We start from the raw sequence: 23,011 nt of genomic DNA on the forward strand, positions 1-23,011 counted from the left end.
CATGGAATTTAAGCTGGACAGGAAGGGAAGGGGGTATGAAGGAAGCGAGACACAATGAGATGGTGGTAGAACATTGTTGGACTAAGCTGCAGAGGTGGGAGTCATGGTGAGGAAATGACAAGATCAAAGATAGGACCTTGTTACTGAGGTCACAATCATCGGAGTAGAGGAGATCAAAGAACTGAGAGGGGGGACTAGAATAAGTCTGTAAGTGGATGGAAACGTCACCAAGAGTTATGACAGCAATAGTGTTGGAGAGAATGATAGTGAGCCAGGAGCTCGAGCATTCAAGGAATGAAGAAGAGCGTCCTGGGTGGAGGAGAAGATGCAACCAGGCAGTCAGGAGGTGGCCTGCACAGGGCTGCTGCCGGGATGAAATGAGTGGGTGCACGTGAAGTTCCCACCAGCACTGAGCACAGGCTCAGCAAGCGTTCTTGGTTTTCACTCTGAGTCTATGCGGCTCCACAGAGCAGAACTTAAACCACTGGATTTATTTTTACAGAGATGTTGATTAATTTTCATTTTAAGACCTTTCTTCGTAAGAGGCATGCTGCTCACACAGCCACATGTGACCTGGGGAGGTGATGAATTTCTCGTTGCTCAGTGTATCCAACAGACAGAATGAACTTCTGCAGTGACAGTGCTGTCTGGGGGACTCCAGCAATGGAAGGTGATGGCTGGGTGGGTGGTGGGGGTGACTGTAACAAGTGAAGGATGTTGGGAGTGGGGAGGGGTGGTGTTGGCGCTAACTTCGTTCATTCATTCAGATGTGATTGGGCCCTTCCCGGTTATGGCACCAAGCCTGGCTAGATGCAAGGGACGAGAGAGAAATCTTAAAGGCTGGGACAGACCTGCAAACAAGTGGACATCATGGCGTCTGAGGAGAGCACAGGCCTGGCAGAGTCCGGGGCACTTGAGTTGGTATCAGAGGCTGAGTGGTCCTGGCCGTGTGTGAGCAGGGCGGGAGAGGACATTTCATACAGAAGGAACTTTATGTGCAGGCTGCAGATGTATGAGAGAGCATGGGGCATTTGGAATGCCACAGCTGAGTTACTCTGGGCAAATTACTCATCTTCCTTGTCTCGGTCCCCGCATTTGTAAAATGCAGATAGTAATGGTATCCATACAGAGGATGGTGAGAAGTAAATGAAGTGAAGTGGATGGTGTTTGTCACTGGCCATATTGCAGTCCCTTTGGATGTATTATCTAACTTGATTATTTAAAGAATCCCATGAGATAGGCTCCATTACTATTATTCCCATTTTACAGATAAAGGAGCTGAGTCCCTGGGATTTGAATAGCTTGCCCAAGGTCATGGAACTGGTGAGGGGCAGAGTTTGGACTCTTGCCCGGCTCAGTCTTATTTCAGAATTCTCAGTCTTAACCACTAAACTACCCTCAGTGCTCAGCACACTGCTAGTATTCAATACTTGGTAGCTATAATGGTTGTGAGTGCTAAAATTTCTCCCCCAGAGACTTGAGGGTTCTGTTACCTCTTCCGCACCTGGTCGAAGGTCCCCTGCTGTTACTGTCTCATGAGCAGCAGTGACTATTTTTGGAAGGCCCTCATCGCCTCCGGTAGATAGAGATCAACAGTTGCACTGCTTTTGTCTCAATCAGTTGATTTTGGGAAATCAAGAGCGGGGAGTGGTTTTTAAGCTTAGAGGACGAGATGTTCCGAGCTGATGCTGTTGATGTGAGGGAGGAAGATCTGGGTTCGCTGTACTCGTCTGATGTCTGTGCACTGAACCCAAACAAAAGTCTCATGTGCCAGCAGCTCACAGCACTGAGGGCACGGCAGCGAAGCAGCATGTGCAGGCGGTGGGGGGTGGTCATCCACAGTGCGGTGGCTGCCCAGTGTTCTCTGTGAGGGTGCCAGGAAGAACGCTTTCCATCAGTGGTGCCTGAGGTAAGGCCTCTTAAGGGCTGGCAGTACTTCCATTCATTCACTCATTCATGCATTCGTTCAACAAATAGTTATTGAGTAGCTACCATGTGCCAGGCACTCATTTAGGCACTGAAGGTAGGGGTGAAGAAAGGCAGCACTCACAGAGTTTACATTTTTAGTAGGAACACACAAATGGTAATCAGATAAGACTATGAATGTTTGCATAATTACAAACTCTCACGCCACAGAGGAAACTTACAAAACATAGACATAGGGCTAGCGATCAGAGACATTTTTTGACTTTACCAGGAGGCTGCTGGGAAGCCAGGGCTTCTCTAAATTGATAGGGAGAGCCCTGAATTTTCTGACAAAGAACAGAACAGCACCTTTCACTTTTGCCCTGTCCATCATGCCCAGGGCCTGCCCGCCTGTCATGAAAAGCTTAGATTCCCCCAGCCTGAACCTCACACTTACAAGAGAAGATTTCCTCGTCGTGCATGGGACGGGGCCAGTGTAAGACCACGGTGGCTTCCTCTTAGTTCTGTTAGTGCTGCATCTCTGAGGACAGGCTTCGAGACCAGCCCAATATTGAGTATCAAGCTGATATGCGAGGCTGAAATGTGTTTTCAACACAACAGTTTTGCCTTAATTACTCAATTAATATACCCAGAATAACAAAGGAAGTCAAACTGAAAGATGAGAATTTAACCTCTTGTCAGTTTGCTTACCAGCTGTTTTCCGGTCCCAACCATGTACATTTTTTTTTGGCCACTTGGACAGGTATAACTTTTAGTCATAATGATGTACTCCCAGGTGACATTTTGTGTTTCACTTTTTTGGTTCCAATATTTTAAGCATTTTCTTTCTTGTTGCTACTTAAATTCACACACAATCTATCTGGTGGACATACTATAGTTTAACTATTTCCCTATTGCTGGAAGCTTAACTGTTAACCTTAGATTTTTCACCATTATAAGTAACTTTTAAATTGAAAATGGTTTTTCTTTTTGCCCGTATGTATTTCTTTATAAAACTCCTTCTTCATCCCATTAATTCTCTTTCAGTTCTCACCACAGCTGTGTAAGGTAGGGAGTTACTTTACACGTGAGGAAACTGAAATAATGTGATCTTTTCTCCCTTTGAATTATTTACTCAGTTTTATTTCTTGAAAGTACAATAATGGGGTTAATAGTCATGAGCTCTTAATTCTGTGGCCTGATTATTTTCTTAAAAAGTTTAAGTAATTTCTGCGTCTCCCTTGAAATACACTTTTCTCATTACAATCTGTCTGGCAATGAGTATTACTATTTTGAAAATTGCTGGGTAATGTAAATTCGATAAACTAGTATCTTAATGTTCCAGTTGCCTCTTGGTTTGCTCTTAAGAGTAATCATGACCTCATACGCTCACTAATTGTTATTTCTGTTTTGTAATTTGTCTGTTGGTGTTGATTGCTTGTTTATTTCGGGCAGCTTGTACTGCATGAGGCGATTCACACCTTGAGTCCTCTTTTCCTTTTTAGTACAGTATTTTTGATTGTATAGAAGTTGGACTTTTCTTGCCACTGACTCTATTAAACTTTTTCTTTGTTATTTTTCTGCATTCCATTAGAAAAAAAGAAAGCTGATAAATATAGTTCTATTTTTAGCTTTTAAAAATTATATTTTTATAATTTTTTCCAACTCTAATAGTAATGCACATTATGTACATTTTAGAAATTTTGGAATATACAAAAAAATCATAAGAAATGAGAACTCTCATTACTCATTATTTTACCATCCAGGGTTTATTATTTGGCTTTTTTAGTCTTTTCTCTTTCTCACATGTAAATTTTTTAAAATGTATTTTTGCCCTGAACTTCAGTTAACATTATACTGATAGAACTTTCACGTATCATTAAATATTTTTTTATAATAAATATTTTTTTAAAAGTCTGTCTAGCGTTTCTTTAGGAATGAATCGAGTCCTCTCTCCCCCAGTCTGCTACTTCTGTGTGCCCAAACTAGTGCCTGAACTATCCTTTCTTCCCAGATTTGTCTGTGTCCTTATCTTGTATTGGACTGTTTCTGGGCTTGTGCTGTTCGTGGACCCAGAGCACTGCACCTGTAATAGGGTCTTGTCTCTCTTTTTCTGAACCCTTGGGGCTTCCTGGATTGAGCCATACCAGGGCCCCACTGGTGTCCAGCAGAAGTGCCTATCTACCTTGTTAATCTTTAACCCTGCTGAGAAAAAGCTCTTTTTTTTTTCCCCCTTTGTCGATGCTTTTTGATGTCTGGAGGGAAATAAGCCTTGGCCTCCAGAGCCAATAAAACAAACATCCCTCCCGCGGAGAACAGTGCTAGTTCCTGAGGATCTGGAGCCCCTGCAGCCCTGGGGGGCTAACCAGAAGCAGGTGAGGAACACCTGGCGCTGCGGGACACGGAGGCGGCACAGGGGCACTTTCCTGGGTACAAACGATGTGGTGGGGTGGCAACAAGGAGCCACAGGGTGTCGGTGGCTGTCTATAGATTTGCTGTTTTCTTCATGTATTTTATTTTATTTTTTTGGTCCTGATTCAATGAGGGGTGGCAATAGGTGGTTTGCTTATTTCTAGAAACTATAAATATAAGATCTGAAGTTATTCTGTAATTCAGTCCACTGTTTGTAAATAAGCACCTACAATAAGCCAAGCCCTGCGTTTCGTACTGGGCATGTCGTGATATGTAGCCCAGGGTGGGAGCCTGACTTTGGCTGGGAGTTGCTTTCTGTTGGTTCAGTGTTGGCTTGTTCTCTGTTGGTGATAATGTGAGTTGTTGTCATATTCTTCTGGAAGCTTGGTGGACGTTGTAAGGATTCGTTGAGTCCCACCAATGCAACAGTCCTTTATTGGATAGCCACTGTGTCCCAGGCACTGCACTGGGCACTGAAGTTTCAGAAATGGGCCAAAAGGGGTTTCCCTCTAGCAGGGGGTCTGCACGACTAGCAGGTATTACTCAGCAGTAGGTGGGAGCAGCTCGGGGCAAGGACAGTGCTGACGGCAGGCTGGCTCTGCAGGAGGCCAGAAGCAGAAAGATAAGGCTACCTGGTTGCCAGGCAAGAGATCGCATCAAGGCAGAGTCCTAGAGATGTTAAGTCAGTCTGCGACTGGGAAATTCAAAGCTTGGTGTGTTTTCCCAAAGAATGTAAAGAGAAAAATTGACCACTCCTTTCCTTCAGTTTGGGCTGCTTAGATGAACCATCTTCCATCCATGTCTCTCTCGAGTGGCTTGACAGATGAGAAAGGATGTTGGAGCTCTAAGTGCCTGTGACTAGAAGCTCCAGCTAGCTGGTGGACTTGGAACAGTGGGTTCAAGGGAGTTGGGAGCCCAGATTACACAGGCTCTGAAGGCAGAGGCTGTCTTAAAGTTGTAGGACTCAATGTTTGGGGGAACTCTTTCCTGGGAAACTCAACCTTGGAGAGTAGGTGCTGACAAGAAGCTGAACAGAAGCCCTTCTGAGCCTCTGCTGAATGAGACCATGAACTGGGTTCCACCTCCCTACCTCCTGTCTCATCTCACTCCTACACATAAAAGTTAAGTCCTACCTCTACCATTTCCAAATCACTCGTGCAACTTGGAAAATTATTTACATTTACAAAACCTTAGTATCTTCAGCTGTAAATGGAACTGACAAAATTAGCTATGCTCATTTCACAGGGTTATACTGGGTCTCATAAACCTAGTGACTGTGAAAGGGTCACCTGAATGGTAAAATAGTATACATGAGTTAAGTCTGGTAAGCACTCATAGTGAGGGTGTTTTTTGTGTGATTGTCTGATTAAGTTTTCTCTCTAGGACCCTGATTTCTTTCCTTTTTTTTTTTTTAACATTTTTTATTGATTTATAATCATTTTCAATGTTGTGTCAAATTCCAGTGTAGAGCACAATTTTTCAGTTATACATGAACATACACATATTCATTGTCACATTTTTTTCTCTGTGAGCTACCATAAGCTCTTGTGTATATTTCCCTGTGCTGTACAGTATAATCTTGTTTATCGATTCTACAGTTTTGAAATCCCATCTAGGGATCCTGATTTCTGAATCCTGGTTGGTCAACATGGGTTTTTCACTGTGCTTTATCACAGATTCCAGTCCTTTCAGTCAGAGAGATCTGGGTTGGAATCCTGGTTCTGGCACTGATGAGCTACTGGCTTGCTTGTCAATAGCCCTGTAACCTTGCTAAGCCTCTGTTTCTTCATTTTCTCAAGTGGGGTTGTTAATGTCTATTCCATAGTGGTATAGCAAAAATTAAATGAGATAAAGGAGGTAAAGTGCCTACTGTATAGTAGGTGCTTCTTAAATGCTACTTTCCCTTCTTTTCTAGTTTTTCTTCAGCTGTCATAGAGTCCTGTGATTCACTGTGTTGGGTGTCAGGGGAAATTGAATTGTTTAGTTTTCTGATGATGCAATAAGCCCCTCCCCCATTTCATAATCTCATGTTTGAATTCTCCCTCTGTGTACATTTCATCACTTCCAAAACTTTAGCAGCCCAAGGCAAGAATCCGTCCTCCCCAGAGCCACTTGTTCCTGAGGTCTGGGTTAGTGGGAAGCACTGGCTGGCACATCCAGTGGATTCCAAGAATGATCTGGATGTCACTTAATTAAAGAGTCTCAGTGAGGCAGGATCAAGATGGTGGAGTAGGGAGACACTGAGCTTACTTGCTCTCATGAGCACACCAAAACTGAAACTACATATAGAACAGCTTTCTCTGAGAATGACCTGAAGACTACAGAATAGCTCTCCTACAATTAAGGATATAAAGAAAAAACACATCAAGGCGAATAGGAGGGGCCGAGACATGATCGCTTCAGGACCCTCCACCCCTTGGCAGGTGCCCCACAACAAAAGGGGACATCACAAACTTGGAGATCCTCCGTAAGAGCAAAGGGTTCAAGCCCCACATTGGGGGCCCTAGCCCTAGGGACCAGCATCAAGAAGATGATCCCCCTTAACTGGTTTTGAAAACCAGTAGGCTTACAGCTGGGAGAGCTGGAGGGCTGTAGGAAACTGAGACTGTGCTTTTAAAGGGCTTGCACACAGACTTACTTGCTCCCAGGCCCAGCGCAGAGGTAGTGGATAGAAAAGCACCTGGCAATCTAGCCAGCCTGCCAAGACCACACCAGCACACCCCCTAGCCTCCACCTGGCTCCTCCAACTGTCCCCCATGCCAAGGCAGCAGCCCCTGGTGCACCCTGGAGAAGTCCTGGCACATGCCAGGCTGTGGCTCTAGTTTAGCTTCAGAACCCCCCACAAGGTGGCAATCACTGGTGCACCCTGGGGACAGAGCAATATGTTCCAAATGAAAGAATAAGATAAAACCTCAGGGGAAAAAAAACCCAATAAAACTTAGATAAGTAATTTATCTCATAGAGAGTTCAAAGCAAGGGTCATAAATATTCTCACTAAAGTCAGAAGAATAGAGGAACACAGTGAGAACTTCAACAAAGAATTAGAAAATATAAAAAAGAACCAATCAGAGATGATGAAAACACTAACTGAAATGAAAAAATACACTAGAGGGAATCAACAGCAGATTAGGTGATACAGAAGAATGCATCAGTGACCTAGAAGACAGAATAGTGGAAATCACCCAATCAGAACAGTGAAAAGAAAAAAGAATTTTAAAAACTGAAGATTGTTTATTGGAGCTTTTAAAATAAAGGCCATTTATGACAAACCCACACCTAACATCTTACTCAGTGGTGAAAAGCTGAAAGTATTATTTCCTCTAAGATAAGGAACACGACAAAGATGCTCATTTTATTCAGCATAGTATTGGACGTCCTAGCCACAGCAATCAGATAAGAAAAAGAAAAGGAATCCAAATTGTATGGAAAGAATTAAAGCTACCACTATTTGCAGATGACATGATTTTGCATATAGAAAACCCTAAAGACTCCACCAAAAAACTATCAGAACTAATAAATAAATTCTGTAAAGTTGCAGGATACAAAATTAATATACAGAAGTTGTACTTCTATACTAATAATGAACTATCAGAAGAAGAAATCAAGAAAAGAAAACCATTTATAAACCACATCAAAAAAAAAAAAACCTAGGAATAAATTTAACCAAGGAGGTGAAAGACCAGTACTCTGAAAACTATAAGACAACAGGCACATAAAAAGATGCTCAGCATCACTGATCATCAGGGAAACGCAAATCCAAACCATACCTCATACCTGTCAGAATAGCTGCCCCCAAAAAAGACAAGAAACAACAAGTGTTGCCGAGGATGTGGAGAAAAGGGAACTCTCGTGCACTGTTAGTGGGAATATAAATTGGTGCAGCCACTGTGGAAGACAGTATGGAGTTTCCTTAAAAAGTTAAAGATGAGCCACCATATGATTTAGTGCTTCAATTTCTGGATATTTATTCTAAGAAAACAAAAACAATTCAAAAGATGTATGCACACCAATGTTCATTGTAGCATTATTTATAATTAACAGCAGCCAAGAAATGAAAGCATCCTGAGTGCCCAACAGATGAATGGATAACCAATATGTATTTTACATATATACACACACATACGTACATACACAAACACACACACCCAAACATGATGGAATATTACTGAGCCATAAAAAGAATGAAATCTTGCCATTTGTGATATGAATGGACCTAAAGGGTATTATGCTAAGTGAAATAAGGCAAAAACTTTGTTTTCAGGTATATGTGGAATCTAAAAAAGCAAAACAAACAAACATAATAAAATAGGAACAGTTTCACAGACATGGAGAACAAATTAGTGGTGTGAGAGGGGAGGGTGTTGGGGAGATGGGTAACATAGGTGAAGAGGATTTGAGGTACAAATTACCAGTTATAAAATAAGTCATGGGGATGTAATGTACTACACAGGGATTATTATCAATAACATTGTAATGACTCTATGATGCATAATCTATAAAAATATCAAATCACTATGTTTTATACCTGAAACTATTAAGTCAACCATACTTCAATTAAAAAAAAAAGTCTCAGATGAAGGACCTGAAGTTCGGGTTGAGCCACGGCCCGTGTTCCACTCCGTCATTGTTCGCTGTCCTTTGTTGCCTCCACGTGGCCCTCTGGCCTAAGGGGCTGCTCTCTAGCCTCTGATCAGAACATCTCCTGTGCCTTTACATTATCCAGTTCAAAGTCTGTGAACACCATTTACATTTGGTCCTCCCAACACTCGGTGAATGAGACAGGGCAGAGATGACTACTCTACAGAAACTGAGGTGCAGAGGGGCTAAGTGACTTGCCTAAGGTCACCAGGAATGGGGACAAGAACCCAGGTTGTGTGACCACCCAGCTCAGTACTCCTGCCACCTCACCCTGATACCCTTAGGAGCGGGCTTCATGGAAGTGGACTCTAGGTCCCTAATCAGTTAGCAAACCCCTGCGGGTGATTGCTTAGACTCATCACGGTAAATAAACACAGTCACTCAGGGGAGAATGTAATGTTTTCAGAAGGTACAGACATTGTTTAAGTTCAAAGTGCTTCCATTTTCCACTCAGTTTCACAATAAATTCTGGGAAAACAGAGTAGGTCTTTACCCAGAAATAAAGGGGACTGTTCAGGCTCTATTTGCTTAGTGAAATCCATTTTCCAGAACCTTTTCAGCAGTTCTGTAGATGAGGTAGTGAAAGGGAAATGGATTATGGAATCAAGTGCACTTGGATTTGAGCCTCAAAGCTACTATTTATTCACCTGTGCGATTCTAGGCACTTCTTTTAACCTCCCAGAGCCCCAGGTGGCTGATCTATAAAGATGGAGATTATAACACCTTCATGGCGGGTGAATTTCAGGGCCCTTCTGCACAGCTCAGGGGATGCCCTTCTTATCAGATTATTATAAACTTGGTACTCACTGAAGTTACGCATCACAGTGACCTGACTTATGGTGAAGTTAATGATTAAATGCCTAGTGTGCTTCATGCATTTTTGTTTTCATTTCCTTAATTGGTCCCAGGTCTGCTATCTTACCAAGATTCCCCACCTTCCTCAGTGAGGCGAGGCAGTCTCCTGACACATGTTAGATTGTGAAGCTAACCCTTGGTTTTCTTCTCACGCCGGAGTCCAGCACTACTGCCCTTAGAGAGATGAGACACAGACCTATGACACTGTCTATGGTGAGAGGTCCCTTGCAATTTTAAAAAGGTACTGGGCCTTTTTTAGGGAGGTTTGGTACTTGTGATGTAGACAGGTCAGCCTGCCCCTCCTTTTCCTTTTGGCTTTTCAAGCATATATGCTTTCATGGAACAAATAGTGTGAGATGTGGTTCTTGACCTCAAGAAGTCCAGAGGGCAGTCAGGGAGCTAGACCAAGACAGCACGAAGCTAAGACTCAGGGTGTGAGGCGGACTGGTGGAAGGGCGTGTAAAGTGATCACTGTGCAGAGAGGAAGATGGGAGTTTGTCTGAGGACTGCTTTCTACAGTTAAAGCCCAAACAGAGGGTGGATTTTTATCTTTTTTTTTTTTTTTTTTGAGAGTTGATAAAGTTTGCAGACCTGGTGGGAGATAGACCTTGGCTGGAATTCAATTCTTGTCATTCTAAATCCATTGCTCAGTCCACTGTTACATTTAGATTTTCTTTACATCTTTTTTTGCCTTGTCTCTCTTTTTTCAGGCTTGTTGTCCTGCTCAGAACAGAGTGGCTTCCTTGAACACGTCTTTAATTATGATTCACACCAACTTGAAGAAGAAATTCAGCTGCTGTGTGCTGGTCTTTCTCCTGTTTGCGATCATCTGTGTGTGGAAGGAAAAGAAGAAAGGGAGTTACTATGAGTCCCTTAAAATGCCCACCAAGGAATTCCAAGTGTTGAGGAGTCTGGAGAAACTGACCATGGGGTCTGGTTCCCGGTCTGTATCTTCAAGAGGCACGCAGAATCCCCAGAGTCCCAGGGGCCCAGCCAAGGCCAAGCCAGAGGCCACCTTCCAGGTGTGGAACAAGGACAGCTCTTCCAAAAACCTCATCCCCAGGCTGCAAAAGATCTGGAAGAATTATCTGAGCATGAACAAGTACAAAGTGTCCTACAAGGGGCCTGGGCCTGGCGTTAAGTTCAGTGCAGAGGCCCTGCTTTGCCACCTCCGGGACCACGTGAACGTTTCCATGGTAGAGGTCACAGATTTTCCCTTCAACACCTCCGAATGGGAGGGTTACCTGCCCAAGGAGAACATTAGGACCAAGGCTGGGCCGTGGGGCAGGTGTGCAGTCGTCTCTTCAGCGGGATCTCTGAAGTCCTCCCAACTGGGTGGAGAAATAGGTGGGTTCTGGGGTGTTAAGACTGTTATCATCTGAACAGCCAGTGTTCATCTGGGCACATGGACAGGACTGGGGACCAGGGGTCCCAGTGTGGCTCTAGAGGCTAGCAGAGCAGCCCTGGAGCAGTGTTTTCCAACTGTCCTTCATGAGTCAGAGATGCCTTGAGAGGATGGGCACCCAGTCTTCTGGCACCTTTATCAATTAGAATGGCTTCATTTTTTTAATCTGTCTTCAATATTGGTGTTCTACAGAAGAGTTTGTTTGAAAAGAGAGTTCCACTGTGACCACTAAACAAAACACCACTGACATTTAAACATATTTAAAGCATAGATTTCTACCTTCAGGTTCTAGGTGAAATTCAGTAATTTTACTGGTGAATTAGTGGCTGTCTCTTTTGGTCTCAACTACCTGGGCAATTTTCAGCTTTTCTCCTTAAAAAGGATTAATTGGGGGCTGTGAACCAACTCAAGAGGTTCATGAGTCCCTAAAATCACCTGCAAAAATATACTCTGATTAGGTGTCTATAGCATGAATGTATATGTGTAAGTCAGTCTGCATTTTCCCAAAGAGAGAGTCCATGACTTTTAGTTGATTCTCAAAGGTGTCTGTGACGCCCCCCCAAAAGGTTAAAAAAAAAAATCACTGCTCAGAATATATCAATTTGCTCGTCTTGAAATCTTTTGCAGTTAGTGAAGATAGAGAATTATCCAGATTTGTAAACATGTGTACAGCACAGAGCTATGGATTTGCTTAAGGCTCCTTAGTTCCCTTATTTTGGGAGAATGTGCTTTCCATTATTGTGAAATGAATCAGGCTAAAGAAAGCAAAACACAGGAAGCCTTGCTCTTCTGTCAGGCTCTGGAAAGTAGTTGAGCAGGTGAGGTCATATGTCTCCTTTTTTATTTCCTACATGTGACTGCCAGGAAAAATGGCCGGAAACCCAGCACAGGCTCTCACAAGAAAAGTAGACCCAAACTGGATTCTCTAGAGCAGAGAGCAGTGGTGAGATCACATTTAATACCTCCCCACATAGGCAGCACTTTGGAACAGAAGCTGCCGAGGTAACCAACCCCACCCCAGCTTTTGCTTTTCGGTTTCTTTTTTTTCTTCTTTTTCTAGAAACTAAATGTAATTACTTTTTGTTCATCCATAAGAGGAACTAAATTTCTTTCTCTCTTCCCCATTTTTGCTCCTTAGTGGTAATGGTTAGAACATTCCAGGTCCTGAAATGTTAGCTGGTTCTCAACACATCATCGTTGTCTGCCGGACTGGAGTTGTGTTGAAGTTTCAGGCAGAGCCTAACACTTCCATGAATTGGGACTATAATCATTATTTTTATGCACTCTGTAAAACTTCGTGGTGATTTAACGAAACATTAATTAAAATAACCTTTTCCTGTAGACTGCAGTTATAGTTTCAAATACGTGTTTCCATGGAAGGACTTTGATCCTGAGATCTAACACAAATTGCATGGTAGACTTCAAATGTTCTGCATTTTATAGAGTGTTTCCTTTGGGCATTTAGTCTAACAAGTATTTGAAGGAGTTCGTTCATGTCTTCTTTTATTCAATTCATGGATTCATCAACAGTAACAAACAGCAACTTAGACTACAAAGGGGAAGGGGAAAGGAAAGGCCCTCTGTTAATGGCCTCCGAGCTTGCCAGGCCCCCGCATTCCCACTGCACCTGGAATCTGTCCAGCCTGTTCCCAACTGTTGAACATACCAGATGGTTTCACATTGTTTGCTCTTACAAAGAGCTAATGAGGCTTTTGTGCAGATAATTTAAGTGACTACCACTGCCCTTCAAATATTCTCAGGAGTGGGACTAGGATACCAAAGTAAGATACGTTTCATGGCTTCTTTTTTCTTTTGGTCTATTACAAAATTGTTTACCAGAGGGATTGTAATAATGCACTGTTTCCAGCAGTTCCACAAACCAACCAATGGCAGGCAATTGTTTTTGATATGTATGCATGTAAAGTATCTTAGATTTGTTTGAATTTTCATTTCAAACAATAGCACATTTGAAAAATATTGTAACTAATAGGAGTAACACTTTCTGTGCACCTGCTACGGGCCCAAGAAGCCTTGTTCTTTTAATCCTCCCAGTAATCCTACGAGGTAGGTACGATTATTTTTCCCGTTTACTGATGAGCTGAGTGTTGACGTTCAAAGAGGTTACACAACTGGTTCATAGCAGACTGGGGCTTGAAACCTTGGACTTGACTCCAAGGCCCCCACACTTAGCCTAACCTCTGCTTTTGTACCTCACAATGATTGTGTCTTTATAGTAATAAATGAATCCTTTTGTTAGGCTAAAATAATCCCTTGATGTTCTTGCTTACTTGCTCACCTAGAGGAAGGGAGAAGAATGTTCTGAGTTGAGGCAAAAGCAGGAAGTAAAGGCTGCATGGAAAAACGTGCAAAGTATGTTTGGGCATCACAAATAATCCTATTTTGAAATTGACACAACATTGTAAACTGACCATACTTCAGTTTAAAAAAAGGTGGGGGGGGGAACCCCAAAAAGCAATTAATCTTGTTTGCCTGGGAGGTGAGGCCCTGCAGGGTGAAGAGGGCGGAGGAACAGGTCAGAAAGGCAGCCAGGGATCAGCTCGTAGAGAATGCTGATGGTCACAGTAAGGACTTTGGATTTCATTTTTTTTTAGCCACAGAGAGCCCTAGAAGGTTTTTGAGTGGACAAGTGATGGGATCATGTGTATTTTTGAGAGATTTCTCATTTCTCTGAGTCGCCTTCTCTCTGGGCACTGCTATATAGTCTCTGGTTATTAGGGACTATTATAGCCCAAGTGACAAGTGCCAGGCCTGCTGAGCAGGGGTGCTGGTGATGGAAAGACAGGGTCTGACTTGAGAGGCATCCTGAGTTAGAAGAGACAGAACGTTCTAACTAGAAATGACCTTGAGGGAGAGGCAGGAGCCAGAGTCTCTGGCCCGGGAGTGGCTCTGTTGGATCACAGGGGAGCTTGCTTCTGGAGAAGGATCAGTTCCATCCGGGATGTGCTGAGTCTGGCATGTTTGTGGACTTCCCTGGGTAGATCCTGGTGCAGCTCAGTATTTGCTTCCAGGAAAGGGGCAGATTTAGGAGTCATTTGTATCAAGGTGATAGTTGTAGTCCAGGAAATAGGACTGATGAGAAAACCTAGAGAAAAGATTACATTTGAAGAACAGGGAAAGAACAGAGACAAGGAAATAAAAATCAGGAAGGCCAGTGATGGAGGTGGGTATAGCTCAGTGGTAGAGTGCATGCTTAGCATGCATGAGATCCTGGGTTCAATCCCCAGTACCTCCATTAAAAGAAAAAATTAAGTAAATAAACCAAATTACCTCCTACCCCCCAAAAAAACCCTAAAAAGAAAGAAAATAGTAATAATAAAATTGTAATTAAAAAAAAAAAAAGGAAAGGCCAGTGAGAAGGGCTGGAAGAATAGCAGCAGGAGTGTACAGTATGATGGAAGGCAAAGGGGGATCCAGTTTGGGCATATTTGGGGGCAGATGGAGTCCTGGGCAGAGCAAGGACTGGGAAGACACCCTTGGATTGAGTAGCTCAGAAATCATGATTGTTTATATCAGGGCTCAGCAAACTTTCCCTGTAAATGACCAGATAGTAAATATTTTTGGTTTTGAGGACATAGAGTGTCTCTTACGAGGACACAACTCTGCCATTCTAGTGTGAAACCAACCAGAGACAGTAGTAAATGAATGTACTTGGTTGTGTTCCAATAAACCTTTATTTACAAAAATGGGACAGGTCAGATTTGGTCTGTAGGCCATAGTTTGCTAGACCTGATCTATGTCATACCTGGTTCTCCTAACCAGAATCAGAATATAGTCTTCCATAAATGGTTATATGATTCATTAAGCTAACTGGAAAATATGAAAAATGTTTAGTCCAAATAATGATAAAATTTCTTTCACCATAATTTTTAGCTATTTAGAATTATTATACCTGGGGGCAGTAATTTTTGATGTATTTATGAATTTACTAGCAAGCTGAATCTGTCAAAGTTTCCAGGCATGCAGTTATAGCCTGTGCATATCATGGCGCAATTATTTCTTCCTTTTCTCATTCGCATCTTTTTCTGCTAAGTTAAAGAGAAGTGGAGGCCCCTGTCTGCTACAGTCTTCGCCCTTGCAGGTTTGTTTGCTGGGATCTCAGTAGCTGTGGATTTTTCCTGGTGATTTCCTGGAAACCTGTTTGAGTTTGAAAGTCTTTTAGTCTGCGATAGCAATAGCAAAGGACAGTTTGGCAAACAAAGATCTTTCCCCCCCTTTTTTTATGAGCCCAAATTTAGTGGCCTGTTTTAAAATTTTCTCCTTTGATTGATTTTTTTAAAAATCTTAGAATAAAATCCAAACTTCATAGCTGGCTTCTGCAGCCTACGTGATCTGGTTCCTGCCAGCCTCTTTCACTGCAGCTTTATTTTTCCTTCCCTCAATCACTTGTCTCCAGGCAAGTCCTTGCCCTCTTTGGGTCTTGACACTGCTGCATCCTCTGGCTGGAATGCACTTCCCTGGGCCCCTCCCGTGCCCTATGGGTCTCAGCTCAGAGGCAGTCCCTGAATTATCCCTCTGCCTAAAGGACATTCCCCCAGGGTCTCTGGTACACAAACTGCAATTATCTCGAATATAGGTGTTGTGCTTATTTATTTATTAATGTCTCTCCTTGCAGTAGATTCCAAGGTCTCCAAGGGCAAGGACTTTGTCTTTCTTGCTCACAACCATTGTTTTCAGCACCTAGAACAGTGCCTGGCAGGGCGTAGGTGCTGGATCAGTATTTACTGAAGGAACAAAAACATTCTCTTTTCTCAAGGTCAACACTTAGGATCTACCCTAAGCCTCCTGTGTTGGGTGTTCTCCATCTGCTCCTCCAAATCCACTCTCCACCCTTTCCTAGACCCTGTGCCCTGGGAAATTGATATGTGGACTGAGTCAATTGGGCTTCCTTGCCCTCTGGTGTTTAGGGCCTGGACAGTGTTCGTGCTGGTATAAAATGGAGAGGAAGAAGGGGAGTGAGGCAGTGTATCTGTCTCCCCCCTCCCCTGGCTCCCTCCCTCACCCCCACACCTGCCCAGTCTCTCCTTGCAGAGTCACCACCGCTCCTCTCCCTTGACTGAAAGCTTCAGCCCCTTTCATGCTGCCCTTTCTGGCTCTAGTCCTGCTCTCTCCTTTTTCCTCCGGGCGTGGAAGTCAGAAGGGAGGAGGAATGAGCCGCTGGGGCATTGAGTCCCTTCTAGAGCTGTGTTTTCCTAAAGGCCACGGTTCCTGCCAGGTGGCCGGCCTCAGCTCGGGTCTCCGCCCTCTTGCCCTGTTAGCCGTAGGGGTGGGATTGGTCCCCTGCTAGAGCCAACCCCGGGTATTGCCTCATTCTTTACTGACCTCTGCCTTGTTAGATTCTACCTACAGCTTGGCAAATAGTCCTTTATTTGACTGTCAGTGACTCCATTCGGACTTGTCATTCTTTTCTCCTGGGACTCTCAGTGTAATAATTTATTCACCTGTGAAGTTGAATTAGTGACATGAATCAACATTTCTAGTGTGGTTATTGCTGGTCACTTTTGAAACCAGAGACCGGTTCTGACAAAACTTACTGCAGTCTGAGTTGTGTAAAGATAGACTTCCTGTTTTATTTGCAATCTGGTGTGCCCATCCTGTAATCTGATAGTTTGCATATGCACATCTTAAGTAACCTTTAAATCATTTTGATAAAATTTTGTCCTAGGGTTAAAGATAGGGCTGTTTTTGTGAATGAGACGTCTAGATTCCTGAGGTTTCGTATATACGTTAGAATTGAAAGAAAGAGGGGAGCTTTTATCCCTTAATTCTGTGGGTATTCTCTTTCTAAATTATCTTGTATTGAGCCCAGAGCCACCCCTGCCCTTCTCCTGATGCCACCTTTGTGGATGAAGAACCATCCAAAATCAATCCACATGGAGGGAAACAGAACAACAGAGGATTGGGTTGACCTCCAAATCTTGTGCAGATTTCAGTGGTGAACTGAAGCCTGTTGGATCAGATAAGCTCGGGATGAGTGCTCCTGAGGTCACAGAGGCTCAGGGCTAGGATGAATCTTAAAAGCCATCAGTTCCCTCCCCCCACTGGCAGGTGCCAGGAAGAGAAACGTCCCCAAGTCTTCCAATCTCTGCTTGAATAGCTACAAGCACAGGGAACCAGACCCGGGGAGTGAGTAGATTTTTAAAAAGATGGTCTGTTTGATTTTGACTGGATTTAAGACAAAGAGCTTTTTTTTTTTTAATAGAAAATATAGAGTTTAGTTTAGCTCAATGACGTCTTGTCCCATCTCTGCCACCACCCAAGTTTCAGATCCTTCTTGAGCCTTGGGTCCCTACATGAAACACTTAGGGAGCTGTCTTGGATGCCATAGTGAATCCCTCCCATTTGCTGAATGCTGTGAGCTTTTCAGAGCCCTGTGGGTACTTTGCACATGTGGGTTAGCCCAAGCTTATGGCAGTATCTTCATTTTTGTGACAGGAATAGAAGTATGACCCATTTGCAACAGCAAGAGAATATCTGGTGGTAACTGGAATAGTGACTCCACCAGCAGTGCCCTGTTCACGTGTCCCCTGTGCCTAGGCATGCTGGCCTCACTGAATGGATTTCAGGAATGCCATGATACGGACCTCTTTAGCCCTCGTAGTGGCTGGGGAGACAGGCAGCCATCCCTGCTTGTGAACTCGATCTTACTGCCCCATACAGATAAGCTAAATTGCCCTTGGGTACCATGATGAGAGACAGACTGGGAAGTGTTATTCTCTTGCCCCTCCCCTCCTCCTGCCCTCCCTCCCTGCAGACCTTATCTCTTTCTGCACACCACTGATGCTCACCACCTATGTGCTGTTTCTGGTTTATAGACAATCACGATGCAATCCTGAGGTTTAATGGGGCGCCCACAGCCAACTTCCAACAAGACGTGGGGACGAAAACCACCATTCGCCTGATGAACTCTCAGGTAAAATTTCTTCTGTGCAGATACGTGGTCAGAGAAATTTCCTTCCACAAACGTGGACAGGGCTGACTGGAATGTAGTGAGCGGTGCAGGACTCTGCAGTCAGCCTGCCAGGGTTGCCACTCATTCGCTATGTGATCACGCACGCGTTGCTTATGCTTCTGGTTGCTCATCTGTAAAGAAGGGAGGATAATAGTACCTCCCTCCCAGGGTTGCTGTGAGGACCACGTGAGAAAATCCATGGGCTCTGATGCAGAATGTGCTTACTAGGACCACATAAACGCCGCCAACTTAATTAAGTCCCTTGACCTTCCTGAGTCCGGGATTCCCCAGTGGAGGAGAAAACAGCGAATCCGTGATCCAGCCTGGCCCTGGGGTCATGAACAAGCCCCTGGGCATTAGTCTGCCTCAAGGGAGGTGTCCAGCGTGCAGAGAGAGTCGAGCTCTGCTGTCCCTGTGGCTGCCAGGTCACAGCCAGAGTGTGGCCTGAGGGACAGCAGAGCAGAGAGCCTCCAGGGAGAGAAGTAAATGCAGCGGTGAATGTGGGTGTGCTTTATATGCTGCCGAGTGTTAGACAAGTGTTAGAAGACAGTGTCGCCGGTGATTCTGTGGAACCACAGATTCACATTCAGATATTACCTCATGAGTTCCCCTAGGCAGTTCGTTTCCTGCAACATTTTTAGGCAGCCTATGCTGATTTCTCAATACTAGTGGGAACTCAGGAAATACTCTTGCCACAAATTTCAGTTAGATGAAATTAGTGGAACAATTGGATTACACAAATATCAAAAATAGCATGAATGGGCATGATTCGGCTTATATGAGGTACCTGGAGTGGTCAAACCCACAGAGACAGGAAGTGGAATGGTGGTTGCCAGGGTCTGGGAGGAGAGAGGAATTATTGTTTAATGGATGTAGAGTTTCAATTTCGGAAGATGAAAAACTTCTGGAGATGGATGGTGGTGATGGTTGTATAGCATTGTGAGTGTACTTAATGCCACTGCACCATACACTGAAAAATGGGTAAAATGGTATATTTAATGTACATTTTATCACACATGCACATAAGTTTAAGTCAATGAGGAGAAAGCCAGTTGCTAGAAGGAGAAACTGAATATTCTAAAAAGAGGAGATAATTAAGAAAGCGGAGGGCAGTGGCTGGTCCAAAGCCTAGTGGAGGGTGAACCGCAGCAGGAGGGAGTCAGAAGGGAGCAAGGAGAGGAGGGGAGCAGCTGGAGGCAGTTTGCAGTGGAAGGATGGAGGAGTTTCTGTTTTCTCTGCAAAGAAAAGGAGGCTTTTTGAAGGGAGGCTGAGAGGAAGAGAGGCTTCAGCAGAGGAGGTCTGAGCAAAGAAGGTTTGAAATCATTGAGGAGACTGGGAGAGGGAGTAAGCCAGAAGAAAGGAGTAGGATTTCCAGGCCATGCTGGTCACGTGGAGGTTGGGAGCATGAATTCAGAGAGAAATCAAGCTCTGTTTGTTCAGGGGTGGGGTGACTGCAGATCAGTGGGCAGCAGCAGTCAAAAAAGGGAGCATGGAGGAGGCTTGAGAATTGTCTTGGATTCGGGATGCTACCCCCTTCTTGGGCATCTCTTCCTGGTGTTTAGTGAAGAAGTAAACCTCAGTCCTCAAAGATTCTGAAACTGTATTTTCCAGCAATTCCTCCTCTGGGTATGTATATCCAAAGAAAACAAAAACACTTTGAAAAGATACATGCATCCCACCATTCATAGCAGCACTATTTACAATAGCCAAGATACGGGAACAACCTAAGTGTTGTTCATCAATCAACAGATGAATGGATAAAGATGTGGTATGTATCCACAATGGAATACTACTCAGCCATAAAAATGAAATCTTGCCATTTACAACAACATGGATGGAATTGGAGAGTATTGTGCTTAGTGAAGTAAATCAGAGAGAGAAAGACAAATACTGTATGATATCACTTATATGTGGAATCTGAAAAATAAAACAAACTAGTGAATATAGCAAAAAGAAGCAGACTCACAGATATAGAGAACAAATTAGTGGTTACCAGTGGGGAGAGGGATGAGGGGAGGTGCAAGACAAGGACAGGGGAGTAAGAGGTAGAAACTGCTATGTACAAAATAAAAAAGCTACAAAGATATATTATACAGCACAGGAAATATAGCCAATATTTTGTAACTTTAAATGGAGTATAACCTTAGAAAATTGTGAATCACTATGTTGTACACTGGAACTTATATAATATTGTAAATCAACTCTATGTCAATTTAAAAAGAAAAAGAAAAAAGCCAAGGTAAGATTGCCTGGGAATTAAGAGACAGACTTTGTTCAGATTTGTCCCTCAGCCCTTCCTATGTGAGTGACTTGCAAGTTGCTTTGTCTTTCTGAGTCTCAGCTCCTGTATTTGTAAAGGGAAATAAGAAAAGATACCACACAGGGTCTTTGTAGGATCCAGTGAGATTGTGAGCATGGAGCAGGGCACTCAAAGGCCCATATGCTGCCGCAGGGGCTCTCTGAATGGTGGCCGTGGTCGCTACTGAAGCGTGAAGCCTGCCTCTGTATGCTGGGCAACCACAGTCCTTCCCAGATCCCAGGCACGAGTGTCTCCCAGCAGGATGTCAGCCAGCTTGGGGCTGCTTTGGAGGTTGCTTTCTCCCAGCGAAGGGAGAAAAATAAAGGCTAATTTTCAGGAAAATTTAAGCTCATGACTGTCATACAGATAGTCTGTTTTGTCGCTAGGAGGGAACCAGGCAAATATTATAACCGGTTCAGGAGAATATTCAAAACAGTACAAAATTTGAATAAAGGAAAGAAACTGTTTTTTCCATGAGGTGGGCAGGAGGAGGGGGGCATTTAATTGGCACTCTACTGGGCAAGACTGAATAAGCATGTCTGTAGTTAGCTACAACTTATAAAGAGCTGCAGAACAGCTCCCATAGGATCAGAATCTGATAAAGAGGAAGGGCGTCCTGTAGACAATGCATAGTTTTCCACTGAGGTCCGCACTTTCTCCTCCACTTCCAGATCGCGGTGCTCTCTCTGCCAGGGCTCAGAGGAGGGTGGCTGACTTCCCAGGGTACATTTTCCACTCTCAATAAAGCCTTTCCCAGTTCTCCTCAGGCACACTCACCCCCCTTCCTCTCCTGTAAGCGGCACTAAGAACCTCGGCTGGTCCTCTGACACTGGTCACAGGCAGCCCCTTGGCTGGCTCCTTGTGATACTGACTTGTAACTGACACCCTTCTGTTACTGCCCTTTCTCACCTTGGTATCCTAGGAAGCTGGCAGTCTGTCTCCTCTTTTGTCCTGGTTGGTTATCCCAGCTGTTCTGTGTCTGTGTCTGAGCAAACCGAGTCACCACCATGGTGCACGGACAGCACCTGGCACCCCAAGGTCACGGGGGGAATAGCTGTGGGTTTAGTAAATTGTGCAGCTCACTGTCTTCCCTGATGGGAGCTCCTCTGGACAGCAGCTCTCTTCTGAGGGGAGCAGGGTCCGTGCTTGTTTGCTTAGCTCCCAGACTCCTCACATGCAGGGGACAGCCTTTTGGCATCTGGCCGGTGACAGAGCTATAGAAAACAAACAGGCGGTTTCTTATTGAGAAGGTGGCTTTTTATAGAGAACAGTGTCATACCGTGAAGTTTCAGCAGATCTGCTCAGGTGTGTATGTGCCAGGTGTTGTTATGAGATTCAACAGGAAAACCGTTTAGAGCTAAATGTGCATCTTTAAATTCAATTCTGACTCTAAGTGTAAGAAGGTTTTCTGAGACTCTGCTGAGCCCCTGTTATGCTCAGTGGGCCTGCAGGAGGAGACAGTGGGACACCGGGGCCCAGGGGCTTCCTTAGAAGCTCTTGTACAGATTGAGGAGGGGAAACCTACATCCTGTGTGTCCTGAAAACATGTCCAGCATATGCTGACTGGATTTCAACCAGGGCGTTCCCAGATCATATGATGGGGCTTATCTTGAGATGATAAGATGATCTTATTACACACATCTATGCTCTAAGGGCCACGCCTGCCTTTCTTATTTGATCTTCATGACAACCCTGTGAGGTGTGATCACCAACCACCATTCTACGTGAGGACACTAAGGCTCAGAGGGTTGAAGTGAGCTGCTCGGGGTGGTGCAGAAACTAAGCAGTGGAGGTGGATTTGGACCTAGTTTGTTTACCAGCGATGCTTTAAATCCCTAAGCTTTCTCTGAGCTTTTCTAGGTCGCTGATGTTTTTCAGGACCAGAGGAGGAGCTGCGACTTAATACTGGACGCAGCTTGCCTTCCTTTCCAAAGCCCTGGGTCCTAAGTGGTTTTCAACGTGTCAGAGCTGCTCTTGGTCTTCTTTCCCTTGTGTAGCCCATCCATCTGGTGTGCAGTCAGCTACCTAGATTCCATTCAGTCGAGCAAATAAGCTCCCACAGGACCCCGCCTCGAATGAGGGGAGAGCAGGAAAATGCAACGTTCTCCTCCCCGCAAGGGCTTCGCCCCACCCGCCCTGGCCCACAACACACACAAAGCCAGTGAAAGATGCAGTACAGAGCTGGGTGTGTTATTCTTTTTCTATGAGTTGGGCTATTTTAGACACCTCATATAAACTGGAACCATGCAGCATTTGTCTTTCTGTGACTGGCTTATTTCACTGATCATAATGTCCTCCAGGTTCTCCCACGTTGTCAATATATGGCAGAACTTCCTTCTTTTTGAGGCTGAGTAATGGTCTATGGAAACAGATTGTTGAATGGTGGTGGCCAGGGGCTGGGGTGAGGGGCAGAGGGGGAGTTGCTATTCAATGGGTATAACTTTCAGTTATGCAAGATGAATAAATTCTAGAGATCTGCTGTATAACATTGTGTCTGTAGTTAACCAGAATATATTTTGCACTTAAA

General features: G+C 44.2%; 1 protein-coding gene across 2 annotated transcripts in view; it reads left to right on the plus strand.

Annotated features, from left to right (window-relative positions):
* ST6GAL1 (ST6 beta-galactoside alpha-2,6-sialyltransferase 1) overlaps positions 1–23,011 on the plus strand; it is a 78,614-nt gene that overhangs the window by 35,894 nt on the left and 19,709 nt on the right. For both annotated transcript variants that reach the window (XM_031682701.2, XM_072962568.1), the window contains exons 3-4: positions 10,521–11,157; positions 18,049–18,146. In XM_031682701.2, coding sequence (XP_031538561.2) covers positions 10,521–11,157; positions 18,049–18,146 — 735 coding nt within the window. The remainder of the gene's footprint in view (positions 1–10,520; positions 11,158–18,048; positions 18,147–23,011) is intronic.

This window comes from Vicugna pacos, chromosome 1, assembly GCF_048564905.1.
Source record: "Vicugna pacos chromosome 1, VicPac4, whole genome shotgun sequence".
NCBI classification, from domain to species: Eukaryota; Metazoa; Chordata; class Mammalia; order Artiodactyla; family Camelidae; genus Vicugna; species Vicugna pacos.